Source organism: Hordeum vulgare, chromosome 3H (assembly GCF_904849725.1).
Source record: "Hordeum vulgare subsp. vulgare chromosome 3H, MorexV3_pseudomolecules_assembly, whole genome shotgun sequence".
NCBI lineage: Eukaryota > Viridiplantae > Streptophyta > Magnoliopsida > Poales > Poaceae > Hordeum > Hordeum vulgare.
In genome coordinates, this window is record NC_058520.1 from 483,142,031 (window position 1) to 483,167,705 (window position 25,675).

The 25,675-nt window shown below is 46.3% G+C and overlaps 1 protein-coding gene across 1 annotated transcript; it reads left to right on the plus strand.

The window, feature by feature from the left end:
* Positions 1 to 418: 418 nt before the first annotated feature.
* LOC123444393 (chaperone protein ClpB1-like) lies at positions 419 to 4,299 on the plus strand. Its single transcript, XM_045121090.1, has 7 exons — positions 419 to 1,901; positions 2,025 to 2,206; positions 2,339 to 2,620; positions 2,713 to 3,053; positions 3,156 to 3,432; positions 3,516 to 3,713; positions 3,823 to 4,299. Exons 1-7 carry the CDS (start codon positions 746 to 748, stop codon positions 4,129 to 4,131), a joined length of 2,745 nt encoding a protein of 914 aa, XP_044977025.1. The 5' UTR covers positions 419 to 745; the 3' UTR covers positions 4,132 to 4,299.
* The last annotated feature ends 21,376 nt before the right edge of the window (positions 4,300 to 25,675 follow it).

Consider the following 25,675-nt stretch of genomic DNA (forward strand, 5'->3'; position numbering starts at 1 on the left):
AAACATGCATTCAACAAAAGTCGACATGTATTTAAGAAACAGAAAAAATGAATAAGAAATAAAGAAGAACCAGATGGAAATCGTAAAACTGGTAGAGACAAATACAAAAAGGAAGAATAACTAAGAAAACATGTTGTATTATACCAATGATTTTGATTGGTTGCATTTACGTAAAAGATAGGTTTTATGATTTGCACTAGTATAACATAATGCAACGAGCAGATAGGCCCTTACAAACATTGAAGTATATAGAACTACCAAACCTTTTTATAACGCGATACGAGAATGGACTACTTTTCTCCCTAATTTTATATTAATTCGTAGGGTAGCACGGACATTTTACTAGTGAGAGTAGAGATATGAGTAGAGATAATGGTGTAAAGACTCCCCCCCAAAAAGCCATGAAATTGGAACCAACGGTCGAGATACAGGTTAAGAAAAAGGAGACCAACGCTCGGGATAACGCGCACGGTTTCAGGTTTTCCAAAGAAACGGTTGCACACTAGAATGTTCTGGGACGTTCCTGTCCCCCCTAACTCGCCGCCTTCCGGCCCGCTTCCACGCCGTTCTAGACCTCCGACGAACTCTCGCCTCCTGCCTCTTATTACCCATCCCATCTCCGATCCCCCTCGGCAATTTCCGACGAGAAAAAGACACCAAGGCGAATCTTCGAACCCACAAATCCCTCCCAATCACCATTGCCAGTTTTGTCGCAGTTAATCCGTAGCTCGCAGAAGCGGAAACCATGAATCCCGACAAGTTCACGCACAAGACCAATGAGGCGCTCGCGGCGGCGCACGAGATGGCGTCCGAGGCCGGCCACGCGCAGCTCACGCCGCTGCACCTCGCCGCCGCGCTCGCGGCGGACAGGTCGGGCATCCTCCGCCAGGCCATTGCCCACGCGTCCGGCGGCAACGACGCCGCGGTCGAGTCGTTCGAGCGCGTCGCGTCCACCGCGCTCAAGAGGCTGCCCTCGCAGTCCCCGCCGCCCGACACCGTCCCGGCGTCCACCTCGCTGGTCAAGGCCGTCCGCCGCGCGCAGTCGGCGCAGAAGTCTCGAGGCGACTCGCACCTCGCCGTCGACCAGCTGATCGTGGGCCTCCTCGAGGACCCTCAGATCTCGGACGCGCTCAAGGAGGCCGGCGCCTCCGCGGCGCGGGTGAAGGCCGAGGTCGAGAAGCTCCGTGGCGGCGACAACCGGCGCGTGGAGTCCGCGTCGGGGGACACCAACTTCCAGGCCCTCAAGACGTACGGCCGCGACCTCGTGGAGGTGGCGGGCAAGCTGGACCCGGTCATCGGTCGCGACGAGGAGATCCGGCGCGTGGTGCGGATCCTGTCGCGGCGCACCAAGAACAACCCCGTCCTCATCGGCGAGCCCGGCGTGGGCAAGACCGCCGTGGTGGAGGGGCTCGCGCAGCGCGTCGTGCGCGGCGACGTCCCCAGCAACCTCCTGGACGTGCGCCTGGTGGCGCTCGACATGGGCGCGCTCGTGGCCGGCGCCAAGTACCGCGGCGAGTTCGAGGAGCGGCTCAAGGCCGTGCTCAAGGAGGTGGAGGAGGCCGAGGGGAAGGTGATACTGTTCATCGACGAGATACACCTGGTGCTCGGCGCCGGGCGGACGGAGGGTTCCATGGACGCGGCCAACCTGTTCAAGCCGATGCTCGCGAGGGGGCAGCTCAGGTGCATTGGCGCCACGACCCTCGAGGAGTACAGGAAGTATGTCGAGAAGGACGCGGCGTTCGAGAGGCGGTTCCAGCAGGTGTTGGTGGCGGAGCCCAGCGTCCCCGACACCGTCAGCATACTCAGAGGGCTCAAGGAGAAGTACGAGGGCCACCATGGCGTGAGGATTCAGGACCGCGCGCTCGTCGTCGCCGCGCAGCTCTCGGCGAGGTACATCATGGGTAAGTGCCCTCCCTGTTCTTGCAAACCAATTTACTGACATTGTGATTTCTGCGTGGTGAATTTTCAGAGTTTTCGCCTTGATCTCCGGCCATAAATTGACGATGTTTTTGGTTTTGTTGCAGGCCGTCATCTGCCTGATAAAGCAATCGATTTGGTTGACGAGGCCTGCGCAAATGTGAGGGTGCAGCTTGACAGCCAGCCTGAAGAGATCGATAACCTCGAGAGGAAGAGGATCCAGTTGGAAGTCGAGCTCCATGCTCTCGAGAGGGAGAAGGACAAGGCTAGCAAAGCTCGGCTAGTTGATGTGAGTGACTGGTGAATTCGGTGATCTTGGTTTCTCTAATTTATGCTCTGTACTTACTGAGACAATGTGCAAAAGCTTCACTGTACCTGTTCTGTTCTGACAACGTGCAAAAACTCTAACTGTTTCATTCAGGTGAGGAAAGAGTTGGAGGATCTGAGGGACAAGCTGCAGCCGCTGCAGATGAAGTACCGCAAGGAGAAAGAGAGGATCGACGAGATCAGGAGCCTGAAGCAGCGCCGCGAGGAGCTGCAGTTCACCCTGCAGGAGGCCGAGCGCCGGATGGATTTGGCCCGCGTGGCTGATCTCAGATACGGTGCTCTGCAGGAGGTTGACGCTGCCATCGCTAGGCTGGAGGGCGAGACCGGCGAGAACTTGATGCTCACCGAGACCGTCGGCCCGGACCAGATTGCAGAGGTATGTTTGTGCTCACAAATAGTCTTATGTTGTTCTTCAGTTCCTGTAATTTGTATGTATACGGCACTGAGACAATCTCTTTGCATACGCAGGTGGTGAGCCGCTGGACTGGCATTCCGGTTACCAGGCTGGGGCAGAATGAGAAGGCGAGGCTGATCGGGCTGGCTGACCGGCTGCATCAGAGAGTGGTTGGACAGTATGAGGCCGTGAATGCAGTCGGAGAGGCTGTTCTACGGTCGAGGGCTGGCCTCGGACGGCCACAGCAGCCTACTGGCTCATTCCTCTTCCTCGGACCGACCGGTGTGGGTAAAACCGAGCTCGCCAAGGCTCTTGCCGAGCAGCTGTTTGATGACGAGAACCTGCTCGTCCGCATCGACATGTCGGAGTACATGGAGCAGCATTCGGTTGCCCGGCTCATCGGCGCCCCACCTGGGTAAGTACTCGAGCAATTCTGCATGCCCACTTTCGATGTGTGTATCATAGGCGCCGCATTCTGAGTTCTGGCATTCTGAACTTGTTGTGAATCTCTTTGCAGTTACGTTGGACACGAGGAAGGAGGGCAGCTGACAGAGCAAGTGAGGAGGAGGCCGTACAGCGTCATCCTCTTCGACGAGGTTGAGAAGGCACATGTGGCGGTGTTCAACACTCTGCTCCAGGTCCTGGACGACGGGCGGCTGACCGACGGGCAAGGCAGGACGGTCGACTTCAGGAACACCGTGATCATCATGACCTCGAACCTTGGCGCGGAGCACCTCCTCGCCGGAATGGTGGGCAACTCCATGAAGGTTGCTCGCGATCTCGTCATGCAGGAGGTATGCACTGCTGAGTCTGCACCTCCCTGTTTTTTGTTGGCAATCTGATGATGCCTGATGTGAGCGAGGATGTTGACCTGCAGGTGAGGAGGCATTTCCGCCCGGAGCTGCTGAACCGTCTGGACGAGATGGTCATCTTCGACCCCCTGTCGCACGAGCAGCTGCGGAAGGTCGCCCGGCTCCAGATGAAAGATGTGGCGGCCCGTCTCGCGGAGAGGGGCGTCGCTCTGGCCGTCACCGACGCCGCCCTCGACGTCATCCTCTCACTCTCTTACGATCCGGTAAAGTGGAAAGCATCGAGCCTCATTCACACTAATCAAAGACTGCTATTCCGGCATAGATCGTGCGGAGTAGATTCTAAACCAGACCCATTTCTCCTTGTGGCAACAGGTGTATGGAGCTCGGCCGATCCGGAGATGGATCGAGAAGAGGATAGTGACGGAGCTCTCCAAGATGCTGATCCGCGAGGAGATCGACGAGAACTCCACGGTGTACGTAGACGCCGCGCCCGGCAAGGACGAGCTGACCTATGGCGTCGACAAGCACGGGGGGCTGGTGAACGCAAGCACGGGCCGGAAGTCTGACATCCTCATCCAGGTTCCTAGCGGAGCTGTTGGCGGGGGCGATGCGGCGCACGCCGTGAAGAAGATGAAGGTCATGCAGGACGGCGGAGACGTGGATGACATGGAGGAAGAGTAGGTAGAAGCCGCGTCGATTGATCGCTTTCTGTGGCTCCAAGTTCGCTGCAGCAGGCGAGCTGTGTTTTCGTTTTTGGAAACTGCTGATTTAGAGTGTTCAGAATCGTATCTGTTGAATTGGGGTGACTGAATTGTAGACGAGTATGAAGTGAAATCAACATTGTGATTATGTGCTCTAGTAACCCCACTTTAGAACATGCCTGGCTCTAAACATAATGGGAGCACCTATCACCTATGCCTCAGGTACCTGAAATTCTTTTCTGTTTCAGTCACTTCGATTTTGAGGCGCTGGACAGTAAATCAACGATAAGAAAAACAAAAAGAAAAAAGTGACTGACATTAGGTTTAGTTTCAGTCAAATCCAGATAGACAACAGAAAACTTAGGATAGTTGTGGGTATCCCTAACCAGGTGGCTAGGGATAGCCCCTTTTTTTGTTAGAATGAGGTTATCCAATTTTTTATTTGATTGGGAGGGTGGGATCCAGCCCTCCTGCCGCCGGCCTCCCCGTAGTCGGCCGCGTTGGCCCCGCCGGCCTCCTAGCTTTCTCCGGCCTCCTGTCGCCCCGGTCGCCCGGGAGGCAGCTCCTGGCTCGCCGACGCGCTCGCGCTCGTGCTGCTAGGAGCAGTGGATGGGGAGTGAGGAGGGGCAGAGGCGGGGGAGGAGGAGAGGATCGGCGCGGGAGCGAGCAGCCCGGCCGCCCCGGCCTCCTGCTGCGCCGGCCGCCCCGGCTTCCTGCTGCGCCGGCCACCCCGCCCTCTTGCTGCCGCGCCGGCCGCCCCACCCTCCTGCCGCGCCGGCCGCCCCGCCCTCCTGCTGCGCCGGCCGTGCCGGCATACCGTTCGATGGGAGAGAGAGAGCGAGGGTGGTTGCCCATATCCGCCCGTTTTGAGCGGCTCCGCTCAGCCCGTTTTTCATGGAATATTCCTGGAATCTGGCTATCCCCAACCATCCAAAACTCTGAACCAAACGCGTGGTAGCCATCTAAAAAAGGGGTTATCCCTGTCCTTCGAGGGATAGCCCTTGAACCAAACACACCCTAATGTGCACACCGAATCGGGCGCAAACAAACCCCGTAAATGTGGTGATCCGTGACTTCTTCCTTTCATGTTCTTTCCACTCGCGACTTCTTTCTTTCCTCCTATGCCGCCTCTCCATCACCATGGAAAAAAGGAAGAAAATCAAATGATAAAAGAATAATCAAAAGGCAACTCCATCCCATAGAAAAAAAAGATAAAAAAAAATCAAAAGGCAATCAAAGAGCAAAAGAGGATTAAAACACTTGGACTACACAACAATCACAAATCAAAATTCTGAAAACCCTTTGTAATTTTCAAAACCCTAGTCGATCTCAAATCTCACATGACAAATCATCACATAATTGCATTGAGAACCATACAACTTGCAGATATTTAGGATATGCAAGTACAAGATAAGATACCATAACATGATTTGTGTTCATCACATAATTGCACCTGAGAACCATACAACTTGCAGATATTTAGGATATGAAAGTACTAGATAAGACTCGATTACATGATTTGTATTCTTTCTTTTCTATGCAGGACACTCGATCATACAAAGCGAACACTCAGTCATCTACAAAACATTGAATTGTCGAAACACTAATCATCTATAAAACAAGACATTGGATCATACAAAGCAAACACTAAATCATGTGAGGACCACCTATCATAATTTTGCAGATGACAACTTCTCGGGAAATCAGAGATTCCTACACAAGTGACGGTGTCCTTGAATATGGGGCCTAACCTAGTCGGCCCAGCCTCCTCGGATTTGGCCGATGAGGCCTCCTCCCTCTCGAGATGAACTCCGAAAGCTGCATGATGGGGTGCGATCAGGGTTGCGTCTGCCTAAGGCTACTACTCCCTCCGTCCCAAAATAAGTGTCTTAACCTTAGTACAACTTTGTGCTAGAGCTAGTACAAAGTTGAGACAGTTATTTTGAGACGGAGGGAGTACTATACTTGGTAGTCTTTTTTTTGACCGGCTATACTTGGTAGTCTTGTTTGCCTTCGAGGAAATAAAAACTACACAAAGAATTTGAAGGAACATGAACTTGGGTGAAGCCTCACATGCAAACCTTGCGACAAAATATCAAGTGACTGGTCGAAGGCACCTCGGGCCGCCCCAAGGTATGCATCAACCATACTAAGGGCCTTGAACTCTAGGTCCGAGAAGGCGAAATTCCTTAAGGAAGCCTTTTTTCGCCGATAATTTACGGTACATTGGATCTCGGAAGGAGTAGTTGAACTGGTCGACGAGACCTCGGGTTAGGGAACCTCGGGAGTAACTCCTGTAGTAGGGCGTGCCTTCGCTTCCCTATGCGGGGCTGTCGTTCCCTCTGCCCTCACACTCGCCGACATGGGAGAAGGCAAGGTTTTCCTGCAAATAATCAAAGGGGTCTCGACCTGACATATTACCTTTAACATATGCAGTAATTAAGAAGTTACCTGGTAATCGAGGGGCACTTTCGTCTCCCCATGACCTCGGCTTGTGCACCTTGTACCTACCGCGGGGACCTGCCTTGTAGAGTCGTCCCTCCGCATTGACACCTCGAACGCCGTCCCTTTGGATTAGGAGTCAGGCGGCTAGGGGTTAGAGGGCGAGCAACTCGTTTTCTATTAGAGGAAGGGAGTATTATCGATGAAGCTGACCTCATCCTAGGTATGTTAGGGGCAATGGCCATCCTTGAGCCATCAAGGCTTTCCAAGGAAAAATTTCGCCCTTCATAGATGATGACTAGGTCCTTATCTTCATTGAAGAGGGGATCTTCACCTCGGCAGTGCAACTTCGGCTCGAATGCTGGGTTGCTTATGGCCTCAACCCAATGCCTCCATATCTGTTCAAAACTAGTGCATGGTTGGTTAGGTAGATTGTTGAACACCTCAGATGGACAAGGGATGTAGGAGAAACTTACTATGTCAACAAGATTGTAGTAGGGGAGCCCGCCCCGAAATTTCCGCATGGCGAAGTCCTCCGACTTCCCCTGATAAATACCAACCAACGCCGATCCAAAGGTTGCTTGATCAAATAAGTCCTCTCGGATTGATCATGAGGCGTCGTCGGTCATCAATTGCGTGGGTGCTGCGGAAGTGGCTGGACTGTTCGGTTCATCACCGTGTCCATCACATATATTATAGTAAGGCCGGTGCTCATCAATTGCTTCACCCGAGATGCCAGCTCGGTAACCTCAACATCTTGCTCTTGGGAGGGGCCGTCCGGCCTCCAGCTATAATGCCTCATCGGGGGCTCCATTGAAAATGAAGGGAGTCCATGACAAACTGGGTCGAGAAGAGGGACACCATCTATATATAGAACCACTCTATTGGCCAGACGTCAGTGTCCTCCCGAGTTGTGCTTGATGGGTACTCAGCCCCCTCGATCTGACAGACTTCTACTGCCCCGACCTCGTACAACTTCTCGATAGAAGAACAGGGCACTACACAGAAATACTTTCTTCATAGCTCGAAGTATGCCTCGCATCCGAGGTGCACCTTGCAAAGAGGGAAATACCCCTTGATATGTAGAAATGAATTGGGTGAAGTGGTGAAGTGATACGTCTCCAACGTATCTGTAATCTTTATTCATGCCATGTTTACAACAATTTTATATGGTTTTGGTATGATTTGCATGGAACTAACTCAGAGTGATGTTGTTTTCAGCAGAACTACCGTGGTGTTGTTTTTTGTGCAAAAATAAAAGTTCTCGAAATTGGATGAAACTTTTTGACGATTTTTTTGGAGGAAAAGAGGAATAATGGAACAAAGAACCACCAGAGGGGGGACCCATGGCGCTAGGAACCAGGGCGCGCAAGCCCCCCAGGTGCGCCCTGGTACCTAATGGGCCCATCAAGGCTCATCTGGATGTAAGACCGACGCTAAAAAATCCTATAAATACAGAAACCCCCAGAAATAACCCTAGATCAGAAGTTCCACCGTCGCAAGCCTCTGTAGCCATGAAAAACCAATCGGGAGCCCGTTCCAGCACCGTGTCGAAGCGGGAGATCATCACCGGAGGCCATCTTCATCACCCATATGGCCACCATGATGAGGAGGGAGTAGTCCACCCTCGGGGCTGAGGGTTTGTATGAGTAGCTACGTGTTTAATCTATCTCTCTCGTGTTCTTGAGATGACACGATCTTGATGTATCGCGAGCTTTGTTAATATAGTTGGATCATATGGTGTTTCTCCGTCTCTATCTTGTCATGATGAATTGAGTTTTCCCTTTGAGATTTCGTTTTATCGGATTGAATACTTTTATGGATTTGAGAGCACTTGATCTACGTCTTGCTATGAATATCCGTAGTGACAATGGGGTATCATATTGATTCACTTGATATATATTTTGGTACCCAACTCGCGGATACCTGAGGTGACATTGGGGTAATCTATGCATAGGGGTTGAGGCACGTTCTCGTCTTTGTTTCTTCGATAGAAATCTTGGGGCACTCTTTGAGATTCTTTGTGTTGGATCGAGTATTATGAATCTGAATTTGTTATGGTGTTATTCTAGTACGAACTCTTGGATAGATCAATCGGAAAGGATAACTTGTTATTTTAGTACGAACTCTTGGAAAGATTGATTGGAAAGAATAACTTTGAGGTGGTTCCGTACCCTACGAACAATTTCTTCTTATGTTCTCCGCTAGATAGGAACTTTGGAGTGATTCTTCATCACATGTTGAGGGATTCTTATGTGATCCAATTATATTAGCATTGTTGAGAGGTTGCACTAGCGAAAGTATGGACCCTGGGCCTCATTTTCAAGCATTGCAATACCATTTGTGCTATGTTTTATGAATTGCTACCTTGCTGTTTTTATTTATTCAGATTATAAATATATATTTCTACCAAGTATATTACACTTGTATCATCATCTCTTCGCCGAACTAGTTCATGTATACAATTTACCATCGTATTGGGTGTGTTGGGGACACAAGAGACTCTTTGTTATTTGGTTGTAGGGTTGTTTGAGAGAGACCATCTTCATCCCACGCCTCCCATGGATTGATAAACCTTAGGTCATTCACTTGAGGGAATTTTTCTACTATCCTACAAAACTCTGTGATTGGAGGTCAAACACGAGTCTACAAGAACATGTTGTGTAGTAGATATCATGAAGCTGTGGCCCATAGGACTCCAACATGCCCCGGAGGAAGGGGTGAATGGGAAACCCTCCATGCAATAAGAAAGATATAAAGCTTACCCTTTTGCCCTCATGAGGAGAAGGGTGGTTATTTGCATGCACTTGGCTGCTCATGGATGTCAAACCGGAGCGGGTTGCTATCAAATCTGAATCTGGCAAATAGACTTGCTTGGCCAGGTGCTCTAGTTGAAGGCATGGAACAACGCAATTTCCCCAGTCGCCTCATGAGGGCGCCTCGAAGAGCCAGCATTGTTCGCCATGGAAAACTCTCGAGGATGGACTTGGGGGAAGGATATCACCTCCGCGATTTGCTTGAAGAAAAGGGGGTTGGGGTGCGTGGTAAATTCGCACGTCTTGCTTGCCAATAAAAAGGGGAAAGGGCCGACGCTTCAATGTTTCACCATAAAGCAGTCCAATTCCCCATGAAAAGGTGGTTGCAAAGCTTAGTGATTAGATGCTACATGTGACAGGCCCATGATGACGAGATGATGCATATACTTCTCGCACCTCGTTGGTTACCCCAAGTGGAAGGTTGAGATGTAGTCAGCACCAAGTTTTCCCTTACACGGAGACTGTAAGGTTTATTGAACTAGGAGGACTCCTAGGATCAACAAGTAGGTGTCTTCCACCCTGGCGCTAGCAGAAGACGTGGACCTGCACACACACAAATAACTTTTCTCCCAACGAGTACAGAGAGGTTGTCAATCTCTCCGGCCTTGTAGTTTGCAAAGGATCAAAACACAAGTGGGAAAAGTGACGGTGGTTGTAGCGGAAAAGTAAATGAAAGCAGTAAATGATGGAGGTGTAAACAATGGTGGTGATATGGACCGGAGTCACATGATGTTCACTAGTGATGTCTCTATCCCAAAAGACGATAAACAACTATGCTTGGGTAAACAAATTACAGTTGGGCAATTGGCAGAATTATGAACGCACCGCAATGCTAATTATGCTACTTGATAGTTAGAGGTTCAATAGTAATGGGCAGTACGCCAAGACAAGTAGACCATTTATTCATTAGCATCTACTTACTAATCATCCAACTTGAGATATGTATCCAGGACATCTCGCCGGTATTAAGTTGCGAGCCCCACCCAAAGTGTAAACTCAAAGCAACGGACAACTGCATTAACGGGCTATGCATAAGGTAAACAATCCTCGCAACCGCGGTCCCAAGCACCGTTGTTTTCTCCCTGGTGGCAACAACACATCCCCTAGTCTCATGTTTCTGTCACTCAAGCTAGACATCGAGGGGCATGAACCCACAATCATGCATAACGCTCCCTCTTGGAGTTACAATCTACTACTCGGCCAAAACAATAAATAGCAACAGAGAACATGCATGAATCACTAAGGAACATAATATAAAAGGATAATCAAATATATAACTCATAACAATCTGAACATAATCTCATAATCCATCGGATCCCAACAAACCGAGCATATCAATAGCAAGAGAATTACATAGATGCCTTGATCATGTAGGGCAGCTCACAAGGGCTAATCATGGAAGCACAAGATTGGAGAGAAGACATCACATAACTACTGGTCATGGACTCATGGTCCAAGGAGGACTACTCACGACACGTCCGGGAAGCGTCCATGGTGGTGGAGAAGCTCCCGGAGGTCAATACTCCCTCCGGCTTGGTGCGGGGAAGAGGTCTCATGATGCTCCCGATCTCGGAAGCGTTGCGGCGGCGGAACGATTGAGAAATTCGCGATTCTGGATCCGATTGAAGGGTTTTCTCTCGGAGGAGTAAATATAGGCAAAATAAGGGCACCGGAGGAGGTGGGACCCACCCATGCGGCCTCTTTGCGCGGCCTAGGGGTGGGCCGGGCCCACAGGTCGCCTGGGCGGCCCGTGGCCCCCTCTGGCCCATCTTCGGTGATCTGGAAGCTTCCGTTACGCTGATTTTTTATATATTTTTCTCGGGATTTTTCGGGCTTCGGAAAATTGGGTAAAAGCCCCTTCAAAATAGACATCAACAGACAGAAACTGGCACTGGGTGCACTGAGTTAGTAGGTTAGTCCAAATACGTGTAAAATGATATAAAAGTGTAGCAAAACATATAACAATGTCACCTAAAAGATCATGGAACAAGGAAAAATTATAGATACGTTTTGGACGTATCAACATCCCCGAGTTTAATTTCTGCTCGTCCTCGAGTAGATAAATGATAACACAATAATTTCTGTGGTGACATGCTAACACACATATAAGAACTTCAAAGTAAAGCAAGTAAGATATGCAATTCAAGTCAAGATAATAACAAGCAAGAGTCTATATCTAGTATTGAAATTAGCAAAGTAAGAACATAAAGGTGCAAGAGCTCTCGCTGTCCGTGACTCGAATGTCTCCAAATGGTGTTTGCGTGCAAGAAGTGGGAGATGTGTTGAGATCATAAAATATTGTTTAATTGAGAACTCAATCTACTAAACCTCACACTTGGTCTCCTTCGGAATCTTATTTTGACTCATCCCCAGACCACTAGTCAGGCACAAGTCAAAATGATCCTCTCCCTTTCGACTTTGAGCACTCATGCAATGGATGAGCGTAAGCAAGATATGTTTGCACTTAGGATGGAAAATAGAATAATGATGGGGAAGGAAGACAAAAAGGTGTGAAAGGCTCACATCAATGAGGACAACCATAGGCGAGAGAAAGCCAAATGATAGATATGATGTGAGGAGTAGGGATTGCCAAGTAACGTATGCACATATGAGCTAAGGTAAGCTCTCCAATGTAACTAGTGGGGGTGTATCCAACTTGTTTTCTCATGAAGACCTAGAGATCATTTGAGGAGGCTCATCATTGGAATATGCAAACCAAGTTCTATAGTGTAAGGGTCCCCACATAGTTATGCATGAATGATAATCTCTACGTAGTACAAATATAGCAATGGAGTACGAGTGTGGATCTTTCAAAGGGAATAGTAGTGTTGCCCCCTTCTCTCTTTTTATTTCTTTGTTTCTTTTTATTTATTTTCTCTTTTTTGTGTGTGGCCTCTTTGGCTCTTTCTATTTATCTCTCATTTGTCCTCTTTGGGATCTTTTCATTTGTCCTCTTTGGGATCTTTTCCTCACTTAAGGGCAACACTCTATGTTTTAAAAGAATAAAAAGAAGATCATCACACTTTATAAGAAGTACTCAACATAAAGACAGGTGAAAACTATCATGATGTATGCAAATGTATGCCTCTGCCAGTGTAGCAGGATATGCAATGAAACTAGCGCGTCATGTAGCAATAATTTGGGCAAGGCCCAACTATCATGCGGCTCTACGATCAAGCAAAAGCAAAAGCATGTATTGCATGGAAATGTATCTCGGGAAGGCTATGGAAATGCCTTAATAGGTAGGTATGGTGGCTGTTTTGAGGAAATATATAATGAGGCTTATGTATGACAGAGCATATCATGTCATGGGTTTGGATGCACCGGCGAAGTTTGCACCAACTATCAATGTGAGAAAGGGCAGTGCACGCTACCGAAGAGGCTAGCAAAATATGGATGGTGGAAGTGCCAACAATCGAATACTCACATTAGTCGGAAGAACTCATACACTTATTATCGGTAACTCTCTATCTAGTTAGGAAATTCACAGAGACAAGTACCCCGAGGAGGAGTGTTTGGGGGTTTGGTTATCCTTGCGCATCCTCGACTCATGGTAACGTGAGGGTACTCTACATATTCCAACCCCTCTAGAGGTTAGCGATCAATTTAGTAGCTAGAGTTCTCAACTAATTCTTTAGTTTTTGAAAAACACACGGATTTCCGAAAATACGACACTTATCACTAATAGGCTGAAGATCTTGGCACCAATAGTCGAGACATTACTCAAATCAATACCTCAAAACTATTGCAAGTTATTACTATACTTAAATAGCAATCTTAATTACCTACTCATGCAAGAGACACAACTCAGTGCAACAAGCCGACTCTCTTAACAAGATAAGCATGATAACTCAAGAGAGTTCCAAAAGCAACCTAAATAAAAGCTCTTAAAAAGATATAGCATGAAAGCTAAGAGCTAAGCATGACATTAGCTATGTAAAGATAAAGAACACACAAAAAAGGTAAGCATGAAAACCTATGTTGTGTTCTAGAGTGGAATGGAGTGTGTTTCCCTCCCAAACAAGGTAGGCTAGGTTCCGACTTGTTATGAACAACAAGAAAAACTAAAACATTCTAAAAATTAAAGAGCGGGACGCTCCAAGCATAGCACATAACATATGAAGCGATAAAAATATAGCATGGAGATGGACAAACTGATGATTGTTGATAGAGAAGGGGATGCACGGGGGCATCCCCAAGCTTAGACGCTTGAGTCTCCTTGAATATTTCTTGGGGGTGCATGGGGGTATCACCAAGCTTGAGCACTTGACACTCCTGGATCTTCTTTCATCATCTCCAATCGCATACTTGAAAACTCCCTTCATACGAAACTCATCATAAGCTGATTAAAGTGGTTAGTACCCATGACAAAATAATTCATTACCTACTGGAAATAATTATTTTCATGAAAAGCTACTGTTTCTCATGATTGCCAAAAGGTTTTTGCAAAGGAAAAACAAGCTTAAGATTTGCAAAATGATGAAAATGCAAAACGTGGCAGAATCTATGAAAAACAAAACAACATGTTGTAAATATTTATTACGGGGTACTTCTGCAACTCAAATAAAAAAACTCAGAACATATGCCAGAAATACAATTATATAGAGAATGCTGTCAAAAAAATTCAGATCAAAAAGATGATCTGGTGATTTTTGGCGAAGTTTTCCGTCAAGCAGACAGAATCTGTTTCTGGACAGCATGTCACAACTTTTGAACTTTCTTGCAATCGGAGGCTAAAACTTGGCAGAAAGCTTAAAAGTAAAGATACAATGATGTTGCTACAGTAGTAACAAGCATCAATACCACTAAAAATGAAAGTAAAAACAAATTGGGTTGCCCCCCAACAAGCGCTTTCTTTTATGCCTTTGAGCTAGGCATGATGCAAAAGGGAGGATCAAAATTCACCAAAGTCATTGGAATCATTAAAACCTTCAAACGGATCCTCAACAAGTTCATCCTTATTTTTCCTAGGGAATGGGCACGTACCTTTTTCTTTCCCACGTACGCGTATGTGTCCTTTATCTATATCAATGAAGCCTTTCATGGCTCAGAGGAAGTCCCTTCCAAGCACTATGTTTCCTTGGTTTGGCTTCATGATGAAGAAATCAACCGTTGCATTCCTTTTAAAGAATGTAACCTGTACATCTTTTACCTTTCCCTGGATTTCAGAAATATCCCCATTAGCATGTTCATGATCAGATGAAAAATTGTCTATGTTTAAAAAGCTTAGAGAATCATAAACAACTTTGGGCATTGTAGAAACCATGGATCCAATATCACAATAAGCAAGGAAGTCTTGGTTAGATATGCTAATTGTAACAAAAGGCTCCCAATCATCATCTATTTCCAAAACATTTTTCTTAGAAACCATGGGTTTCTTTCTTTCTCTTAAGTCTAGAGCATCTATTTTCCTTTCAGTGGTACCAAGTCCATCTATAATAGTGTCATATCCACGACCATAAACAAGGTATTTAGATAGACCATGTATAATATCAAGAGCTCTAGCCTCTTCACACTCTAAAAAATCTCCTCCAGCTATAATATCAAGAGTGTGTTTACACCAAATAAAAAGACCATGATAAAAATTTCTAAGCACAATTTTAATAGGTATCCAAGGCATAATTCTTTTATGTGCTTCAGAAATTCTATACCAGGCCTCCTTCATATTTTCTCCATTCCTTTGATGGAAATCTAGGACCTCAGATTCCCTCAAAGCATCAAACCCTAACATACTCGACTAAGCATAAAGAACAACTAAAAGCAAATCAACTATTTTTTTTCGTTTTTGGTATAAGACTCTAAGGAAAAAACTAAAAAGCAAACTAACAAGACTAAAAAGCAAAAGTAAAAGATAGCGTGCAACTCCCCTATCTTGAAGACTGGAGTCCCCAGCAACGGCGCCAGAAAACTTTGCTTGATGACGAGATGATGTATATACTTCTCGCACCTCGTTGGTTATCCCAAGTGGAAGGTTGAGATGTAGTCAGCAACAAGTTTTCCCTTACACGGAGGCTGTAAGGTTTATCGAACAAGGAGGACTCCTAGAGTCAACAAGTAGGTGTCTTCCACCCTGGTGCTAGCAGAAGACGTGGACCTGCACACACACAAATAACTTTGCTCCCAATGAGTATAGAGAGGTTGTCAACTTCTCAGGCCTTGTAGTTTGCAAAGGATCAAAACACAAGCGGGAAAAGTGATAATGATTGCAACGGAAAAGTAAATGAGAGCAGTAAATGATGGAGGTGTAAACAATGGTGATGATATTGTCATGCCCAAGATGCGACCCTATCCTCAATTTTGCACGAAGGCCTCGTCAGGGATAGAAGCACATCTCGTCGTGTCGCAAGAATGGATGTCGTTACAAGTACATGTACTGAAAAGAAGAGATATAAATATAGAATTGGCTTACACTCGCCACAAGCTACATCAGAGTCACAACAGTAGATTACATAATCATCAAGAGTAAGAGCAGGGTCCGACTACGGACGAAAAAAACGACAAAAGAAGAACGATGTCCATCCTTGCTATCCCAGGCTGCTGGCGTGGAACCCATCCTAGATCGATGAAGAAGAAGAAGAAGCAACTCCAAATGAACAATCAACGCACTCGCGTCAAGTAACCTTTACCTGTACCTGCAACTGGTGTTGTAGTAATCTGTGAGCCACAGGGGACTCAGCAATCCCATTTCCAAAGGTATCAAGACTAGCAAAGCTTAATGGGTGAGGCATGGTTAAGTGGTGAGGTTGCAGCAGCGGCTAAGCATATATTTGGTGGCTAAACTTACGAGTACAAGAAAATAAGAGGGGGAAGATCTACGCATAGCGGACGTGAACTACGGATGATCAAATGAATGATCCTGAACACCTACCTACGTCAGACATAACCCCACCGTGTCCTCGATCGGAGAAGGAACTCACGAAAGAGACAGTCACGGTTACGCACACAGTTGGCAAGTTTTATTTAAGTTAACTTCAAGTTATCTAGAACCAATGTTAAACAAAGTTTTCACGTTGCCACATAACCGCGGGCACGGCTTTCCGAAAGATTTAACCCTGTAGGGGTGCTCCAACTAGTCCACCACAAATTATCACAAGCCGCATAGAAATCCTCGATCACGAAACTCGCGATCTCGTCGGATTCCTTAGTGGAAAACCTCAACTCTGAGATTACCCAAAGCATCACCGGAATCCCGATGCACAAGATATCTCGTCAAAGGTAAAACAAATCCAGCAAGGCCGCCCGGCGTGTCGACGATCCCGATAGGATCCGCGTATCTCGTTCTCAGGACACGATAGATGGAACTAGCTACAGGTGCCAAACCTCGAGTTTCCTCGCGGTGGCCCCGTAGGCAGACCGTTTGGGACCAACACCATCAGCACTGGCCCCCCTGTTTATGTAAAATTACTCCTCGGGTGGTGCTAACTCCCTATGCATTACAGTATTATCAAAATTATTATGTTGGGCAAATGTAAAACCAATGTTGGGCCTTGCCAGACCAGCTTTAATCTAAAACGGATTATCAAGGGGGTCCCCATAACAACCCCGATCATGTTAGGAGCGCTCAATTATGGAACATAACACTCGTAGCCGAAACTAAGAGGGCAAAGGTGGAACAAAACACCAGGCTAGAAAGGCTGAGCCTTCCACCTTTTACCAAGTATATAGGTGCATTAAAGTTAATAGCATTAATATGGTGCATTAATATGGTGATATGACAAGGAACCCATGTTTTCACATGGAAGCAACTGCACCTGCAACTAGCAACGCTAACACAGGGTTAAGCAAGCAGTAACATAGCCAATCAGTGGTTTGCTAGGTTGAACAGGTTGAAGGTTTTAACGAGACATAGTCGATAGAAACGGTAATACTAGCATGACAATGATAGTAATGGTATCTGGGGAAATGGTCATCTTGCCTGAGATCCCGCTTGGAAGAAGAATGCCTCCGTGAAGCAGACGAACCGACGTAGTCGAACGGGTCCTCACAATCCGGCACGCTTGCGGAACTCTAACGAGACGAAGCAAACCGGAAACAAGAATCAACACACGATATTCACCACACGATGCACAACACAAATGATGCATGAGCAGCTGAATACATGCAAGACACGGCATGACAATTCACGTCAAACAAACACTACACATTAAGTGAAGTTCAATATGCAACGAGTTGCATATTGACGAAACTCCACGTCTAATTATTTAGTTCTATCCTGATTAGATACACGACATTATTAAATATGGTTAAACATGGCAAGAGGTGAAGCGTAATTAATCTACCTATCTAGGCATTTTAAATGAGGTCGGAAATGACTTATAACATCTCCGAGATGACCTCACATGTTAATTTACAATTCTGATCAGATCTGATCTAACACCTTTAATTAGTTGTTAACCAGCAAAACAAATAGGTTCACGTGATTCTACGCGTCATTACAAGCAATTTACACATAGAGAACATCTCCAATGGAGCTACGGATCAAAAGATACAAGCACCGCAAGATATGATGGCATGAATGCAATATGTGTGCAACGGCGGTCACGAGCACTTCAAAACATACAACCAGCAAGAAAAAATGAAAATACACGAGGTTCTAAGAAAGTTCCATGTAGGACACGATCAAATCGGAGCTATGGTTCAACAAATACGAGCAAAACAAGAAATCACCCCAATGTGCCAAAATCAGCCACATAGCATTTTCTACACCCCACAACTACGAGCTACACAACTCAAATATAATCAACCAAGGCATGACACGAAAGAGGGAAAGAAGCACTACTACAAATAACTAACAACAACTAGCATGGCATCATGGATCTCTAGGGAAAGAAGACACAAAATGGCTTCCCACACACTATTTCAGACTTAGTGAAAATAGCATTTCATGAAGTGCAGTTTTCGATCTGAAGCAATATTGACAGCAGAAAAACCTATAGCTACATGACTCCAAATGGCATGAAAATTTACAGCATGCTAGGGAAACACAAGGGGTACAACTAACTCCATTGCACCAACCTCAAAAGAGCTACAGATCACAAGTTACAAGCAAGACAAGACAACAACAAAATATAACAGATCTCAGACTTGGAAATATTTCAGCTCCTCCAAATCACCACTATTTCTAGCAACTTGAGGGCTATCAAAGCACACCTAAACATGCATTTCTATTGCAACCAAAAATACCAGGGGCTAGTCTAAACAACCAAGAACAACTCCCTAGTTGACAACTTAATCAAACGAAGCACGGAATAAATCCTACGAATTAAACAAAAGGGTATCATGGCAAAATATCGTGCGAATTAACTTGCTCTAATGCTAAAACTAATTGTACAGAAAAATCACATGGATTTTTCTACCCCGGAAACATATAAAATATGTGGGGTTGCACAACAAAATAATACCACACGAAAATGCGAGAAAAAACCTATAAACGGGAAAATAAACTACCGACAATCCCTACACGTAAAAATACCAATGACCGCTCTAAAATACATGGAAAATAGGTTTCTAAAACATGGGCATTTCTAATACGGCATTCGGGCTATTCGAACACGCGCGGAAAAATAACACGGGACCAAAACAATATAAACATCACACATATCTAGGCATTCGGCACGCAAAACTACATCAAACAAACATGCAAGTTGTAAATTCGTAATCTACGCGAAATTCTACATGAGATACATATCTAAAATGCTCCGATCCGATATACGGATAAATATCTACGGAAGTTTAAAATCTGACGTATTTCCTGAAATAAATAACACCGTATTCCTAAAAAAATAGCTAACAGGCCTAACTCGTGGGTGCAGGATATCTATATGGCGCCTAGGCACAGGTAGGGCATGGGGGAAGCTCACCTGAGGCCATACGGGCCGGAGGAGGCAGCTGGGCCACGGAAGAGGCCGAGACGAGCATGCCTAGGGCGGAGTGGGCCGAGGCACGCGGCGATGCGGGAGGCCCACGCGAGCGAGCCGCTCCTCCCGATCCAGATCGGGATCGAGGGGAGCTCGTCGGCATCGGCTCCAGCAGCCGGCGGGCCTGGAGGATGCGACGGCGTCGGAGGGATCGAGGTGAGGCCGGCCAGACTGGCAGCTCAAGGACCGACGGGTCCGTTCCCGGCGCTGGAAGGGCCGACGGCGATCCCGACGACGACGGGGAAGGCGCGAGGCAACGGCGGCTGCTGCTGTGGCTGCCGACGACGGCGACGCATGCCCGTGACAGCATGAACCGAGGGGGCGGCGGCGGAGCAAGGGCGGCGGTGGCCTACCGGCAGCGGGGCACGGGTGGAGCTCGGGGTGGCGCGGGTCCGGCGACAGGAGGCGGCCGGCGCGCGGCACCAGGGGCGCGGGGGCACGGGCAGATGCTCGCAGCGGCTGATCCGGGCCCGAATGGGCTCGGGCGGGCTCCAATCGGGCTCCGCGGGCCGCCGGCTGCTGGTGGGTGGAGAGAGGAGGTGGGAGTGGCTGTGGGAGACTAGGGTTAGCACGGGTTTCGAGGATAGAGGGGAGGGGCTGTCTAAAATAATGACATGGGGGCCTTTATATAGACAAACGGGGGGGGGGGGGGCTAGGTTACCCGAAATCGCATTACGGATCCAACCGCGGGGTCGGATTCGAATGATTCCGCATGCGGGAACGGGTACGCGGCCGTGTAGAGGGGGTACCCGGAGACGATAGGGAGAACGGGCGGCGCGACAACGAATTTTAAAACATCGACACACGTCCGATGGTAGACCGAATACGGTGCCGCTACGGTCGACCGTTCGGGTACCAGACGGTCTCCGATTGCGATGAAACTTGACAGGCGGCCTGGCTATAACTAATTACGACCGCATGCCAAGTTTCACCCCGATCAGAGAAAGTTTTAAATGCACTTTTAAAACGGGGTTTTGACGATGCCGCGAGCGCGTGCGTGTGTGGTCGGGCTCAGAACGGACAACGACGAGAACCGACAACTAACAACGGATGCAACTTTTGAAAACTGGCGGCACGGAGATGCCGATGCAATGCAGATGATGCGCATGATGCGATGATGAAGCGACAAAAGAAAATATACACACGACGAAAACGGAAAGAAAGGGGAATCTCCTGGAACGTCGGTCTCGGGCTGTCACAACTCTCCTACACTACAAGAGGATCTCGCCCCGAGATCCAAGAATGAAAGGGGGAGAGGATGAGAAAGAACAAGAGGTAAAAACTTAGTCGCTTCTTTGACAAACGAGTGAAACCAACGATCCTTGAAGGTTGCAAGGCGATAAGGAATGATAAGAGAAAGAAGCAAGAATTCACGGAAAATTTCGGCAGCACTTCGGTAGGAAAAACGGGACAAAAAATTCGAAAAGGTGGAAGAAATAGACAATATACATAACAAACAACTAAATAGAACAAGGGAACACCATGATCTTGATAGAACAACATAATAGACCCAAAGAGCAACGTCACAAAGCCTCCGGAACAATAGAATATGCACTAGCTCAAGTGGAAGAAGAGCATGAAGAGAGAATGACAACTACTACTCCAATGAACTTGGCAAGCAACCTTGCAAGAAGAATTGTACGTAGTTGTTGGAAAAAACAACAACGAAAAGAACAAGATAGTAGTGGGCTTATGGAAACCTTCCAAACTAATGAAGTGACAACCAGCCACTAACAGAATTAAGGATTGCTTGGGAGAAACAAGACATGAACAATTTCTTACACCAAGAGGATACAATGAGAACTTGGATTAATGACAAGCACCATGATAGCACAATCCATAGGAAAAGCTTGAGGTGAAGACCAAACCAAGATAGCTCAATGAAGCAATCATGGGTTGAAAATATCTCATGACCATAGAATTGGTGGGTTTAATTATCTCATTCCTGAAAGAAAATCTCTTCGAGACTCCTACACTAACAAGAATGCCATAATACCACCTCAAAGGATAAAGGAAGGACAAATGCACATAGAAATGCAAGAGAAAGGATACTTGAGGTTCTCCAACAAGAATCTTGAAGAACACTTGAGAATGGATTGAAACCTTGATGAACCACCATGAAGGACCTCCGTATACAAATGAACGATGCAAAGATATGAAGGTAGAAAAGAATAAGATTATGACCTTGCCAAGATTTAGATGAAGGAACACGAAAAGATACTTGAGAAAACTTGGAACTCCGGAAAAGAAAGATAAGAATTCTAGAGAAAAGGAATTGATATCAAGAGCCACTCCGGAAGAAGAATTGAAATCATTGATGAAACAAGAATAAGAATTATGTTATGCTAATCCTTCATCAAGTTTAATTGATGACAAGCAACGGATTTAGCATAGCACTTATTCTTGAAAGAATCTTGAAGAGGCAGAGAGATAAGCACCATTTGAGGCAAAATTGAAGGAAGCACCGGTAAGAATTCACAAATAAATGGAAACACCATGAATTAATGGAGATGCAAGAGAATGAAGAGCTCATGAGCCACCTGAGAGAAAACTATAACAAGGCACCGGAATACTCGAGAGACGAACGAAGAGACAACAATTGAGAAGAATTGAGGATGAAAGCTGAAAGCTGAGAACGAAGAATCTTCTAAAATGATGGCCTTCAGAGGAACGAGAAATAAAAACAACTCAAAGAAGCACCGGATAGCACGAAAGGGATTACTCATGATTGACAACAAATGAGAGGATACACGATGCTGAGATGACAATCTTCACAAGAATGGAACAAGACTGAGAGAAACACTCCTTTGAATTTGCAAGCTGAGAATGATGACGAGGAGCAACACCACGAATAACTGAGACACTCCGGAATAAAGAAGAATGCAAGGTTGAGCCAAATATGAGAATGAACTCAAATTGATTTTTAAGAAGGAATAAGACTGATGAAATTCATACTTACGTCATAGTTGAAAGAATTAGAGATCTCCGGGAAAGAATTAAAAGAGCCAGGAAAGATCCTGGGAAAGAACCTGTGGGTTATGGGCCCACTCAAAGAAACCACCGTTGAAGAGATTTCTTAGAAAGAGAGATATTGCACCGGTACAAATCAAAACTTGATGAAGTTGAGCACCACGAAATAATTGAAAATATTAAAAACAAAAATTACTGAGATAACTTCAACACTCCGGATGGAATAGAGAGAAATGACAATGAGAAGACCGATGAGAATTACCAACACAGGAAAGAATTTAAAGGATGACAAGAATATGATGAACACGGATAACTGCATTGATTTCACCGGAAAAGATAACAAGACTGAATAAAGATGAACATGAAGCTCCTGAGAATCTTCACAATGAACCGACGGCTACGAAAGGAAGACGAGATAGCGGAAGCATCACTGGAATGAAATGCACTTGGATGAAATCCAATCACTGAAGAAAAAGGGCGGGAGGGCGGGGAAAAACAAAGAGAATTTGGGCAGATGAGATGAACTCCAGAATAAAATGAGAGAATGATCTTGCAAAAATTGGAGAGGATTGAATCCACTTGGAGAGAAACACACCGGTTGGAAAAGAATTAACATGACGACTCCGGTTGACAAAATTGATAAGACAATTGATTGAGCAAAAGAATTAATACTTTCATAAAAATATGAGAAAATCTCTTAGAAAAGATCTGAAATCACCACTTGACATCGAAGCGACACGAATTTGTTGGAAGATCGTCCTATAAGTAACTACTTGAATTCCCACCTAAGAATTCCCGAAATATCTGGCCATGCAATCTGGTACACGGATACAAGGAGTAATATCACACAACTCCTATACTAACCCGTCACCTGTATCACATCCGTCAACACACAACCAGAATCTCAGACCTTCATCTACAACAGACCCTCGTGACCACAACGATACAAAGTATGGCAGTACTCCCGAACAATCTGCACCAGTACTGGGGACATCGGGGTTATCTCGCCACTACTAGTATTGAAGCAATTACGAACATCCTTCGTTCTGAGATACTCAGAAACCTGAATGATAACGATGTGCTCGAGAATCCCTTGGAGCTCAACTCCCCTGAAACTTAAAGCAGATAGGAGGCACCAAGACAGAACTCCGTCACATCGGCATCATATAGATTCCAAAAATATCCGCGTGATCCTAAAAAAAAATTGAGTGAGAAGAGGAGTAGAATAAATTATTACGTCAAGATTCCTCACTAGAGCATAGAAGAGGAGAAAAAAGAATCCTACTCTCCGATATATAACTAGACTCAAAGCAGTTTTTCACTAGACTCGACTCGGCCAAGTTCAATCAATCAAGGGGCTCCTAGGTCGGTACTGCTCTGATACCAACTTGTCACGCCCAAGATGCGACCATATCCTCAATTTGGCACGAAGGCCTCGTCAGGGATAGAAGCGCATCTTGTCGTGTCGCAAGAATGGATATCATTACAAGTACATGTACTGAAAAGAAGAGATATAAATATAGAATTGGCTTACACTCACCACAAGCTACATCAGAGTCACATCAGTACATTACATAATCATCAAGAGTAAGAGCAGGGTCCGACTACGGACGAAAACAAACGACAAAAGAAGAACGACGTCCATCCTTGCTATCCCAGGCTGCCGGCCTGGAACCCATCCTAGATCGATGAAGAAGAAGAAGAAGCAACTCTAAATGAACAATCAACGCGCTCGCGTCAAGTAACCTTTACCTGTACCTGCAACTGGTGTTGTAGTAATGTGTGAGCCACAGGGGACTCAGCAATCCCATTTCCAAAGGTATCAAGACTAGCAAAGCTTAATGGGTGAGGCATGGTTAAGTGGTGAGGTTGCAGCAACGGCTAAGCATATATTTGGTGGCTAAATTACGAGTACAAGAAAATAAGAGGGGGAAGATCTACGCATAGCGGACGTGAACTACGGATGATCAAATGAATGATCCTGAACACCTACCTACGTCAGACATAACCCCACCGTGTCCTCGATCGGAGAAGGAACTCACGAAAGAGACAGTCATGGTTACGCACACAATTGGCAAGTTTTATTTACGTTAACTTCAAGTTATCTAGAACCAGTGTTAAACAAAGTTTCCACGTTGCCACATAACCGCGGGCACGGCTTTCCGAAAGATTTAACCCTGCAGGGGTGCTCCAACTAGTCCATCACAAATTATCACAAGTCGCATAGAAATCCTCGATCACGAAACTCGCAATCTCGTCGGATTCCTTAGTGGAAAACCTCAATTCTGAGATTACCCAAAGCATCACCGGAATCCCGATGCACAAGATATCTCGTCAAAGGTAAAACTAATCCAGCAGGGCCGCCCGGCGTGTCGACGATCCCGATAGGAGCCGCGTATCTCGTTCTCAGGACACGACAGATGGAACTAGCTACAGGTGCCAAACCTTGAGTTTCCTCGCGGTGTCCCCACAGGCAGACCATTTGGGACCAACACCATCAGCACTGGCCCCCCTGTTTATGTAAAATTACTCCTCGGGTAGCGCTAACTCCTTTTGCATTACAGTATTATCAAAATTATTATGTTGGGCAAATGTAAAACCAATGTTGGGCCTTGCCAGACCAGCTTTAATCTAAAACGAATTATCAAGGGGGTCCCCATAACAACCCCGATCGTGTTAGGAGCGCTCAATTATGGAACATAACACCAGTAGCCGAAACTAAGGGGGCAAAGGTGGAACAAAACACCAGGCTAGAAAGGTCGAGCCTTCCACCTTTTACCAAGTATAAAGGTGCATTAAATTTAATAGCATTAATATGGTGATATGACAAGGAACCCATGTTTTCACATCGAAGCAACTGCACCTGCAACTAGCAACGCTAACACAGGGTTAAGCAAGCAGTAACATAGCCAATCAGTGGTTTGCTAGGTTGAACAGGTTGAAGGTTTTCATGGCATTGTTGAGAGGCTGATATTTAACATGTGGTAGGCAACGAGACATAGTCGATAGAAACGGTAATACTAGCATGAAAATGATAGTAATGGTATCTGGGGAAATGGTCATCTTGCCTGAGATCCCGCTTGGAAGAAGAATGCCTCCGTGAAGCAGACGAACCGATGTAGTCGAACGGGTCCTCACAATCCGGCACGCTTGCGGAACTCTAACGAGACGAAGCAAACCGGAAACAAGAATCAACACACGATATTCACCACACGATGCACAACACAAATGATGCATGAGCAGCTGAATACATGCAGGACACGGCATGACAATTCACGTCAAACAAACACTACACATTAAGTGAAGTTCAATATGCAACGAGTTGCATATTGACGAAACTCCACGTCTAATTATTTAGTTCTATCCCGATTAGATACAC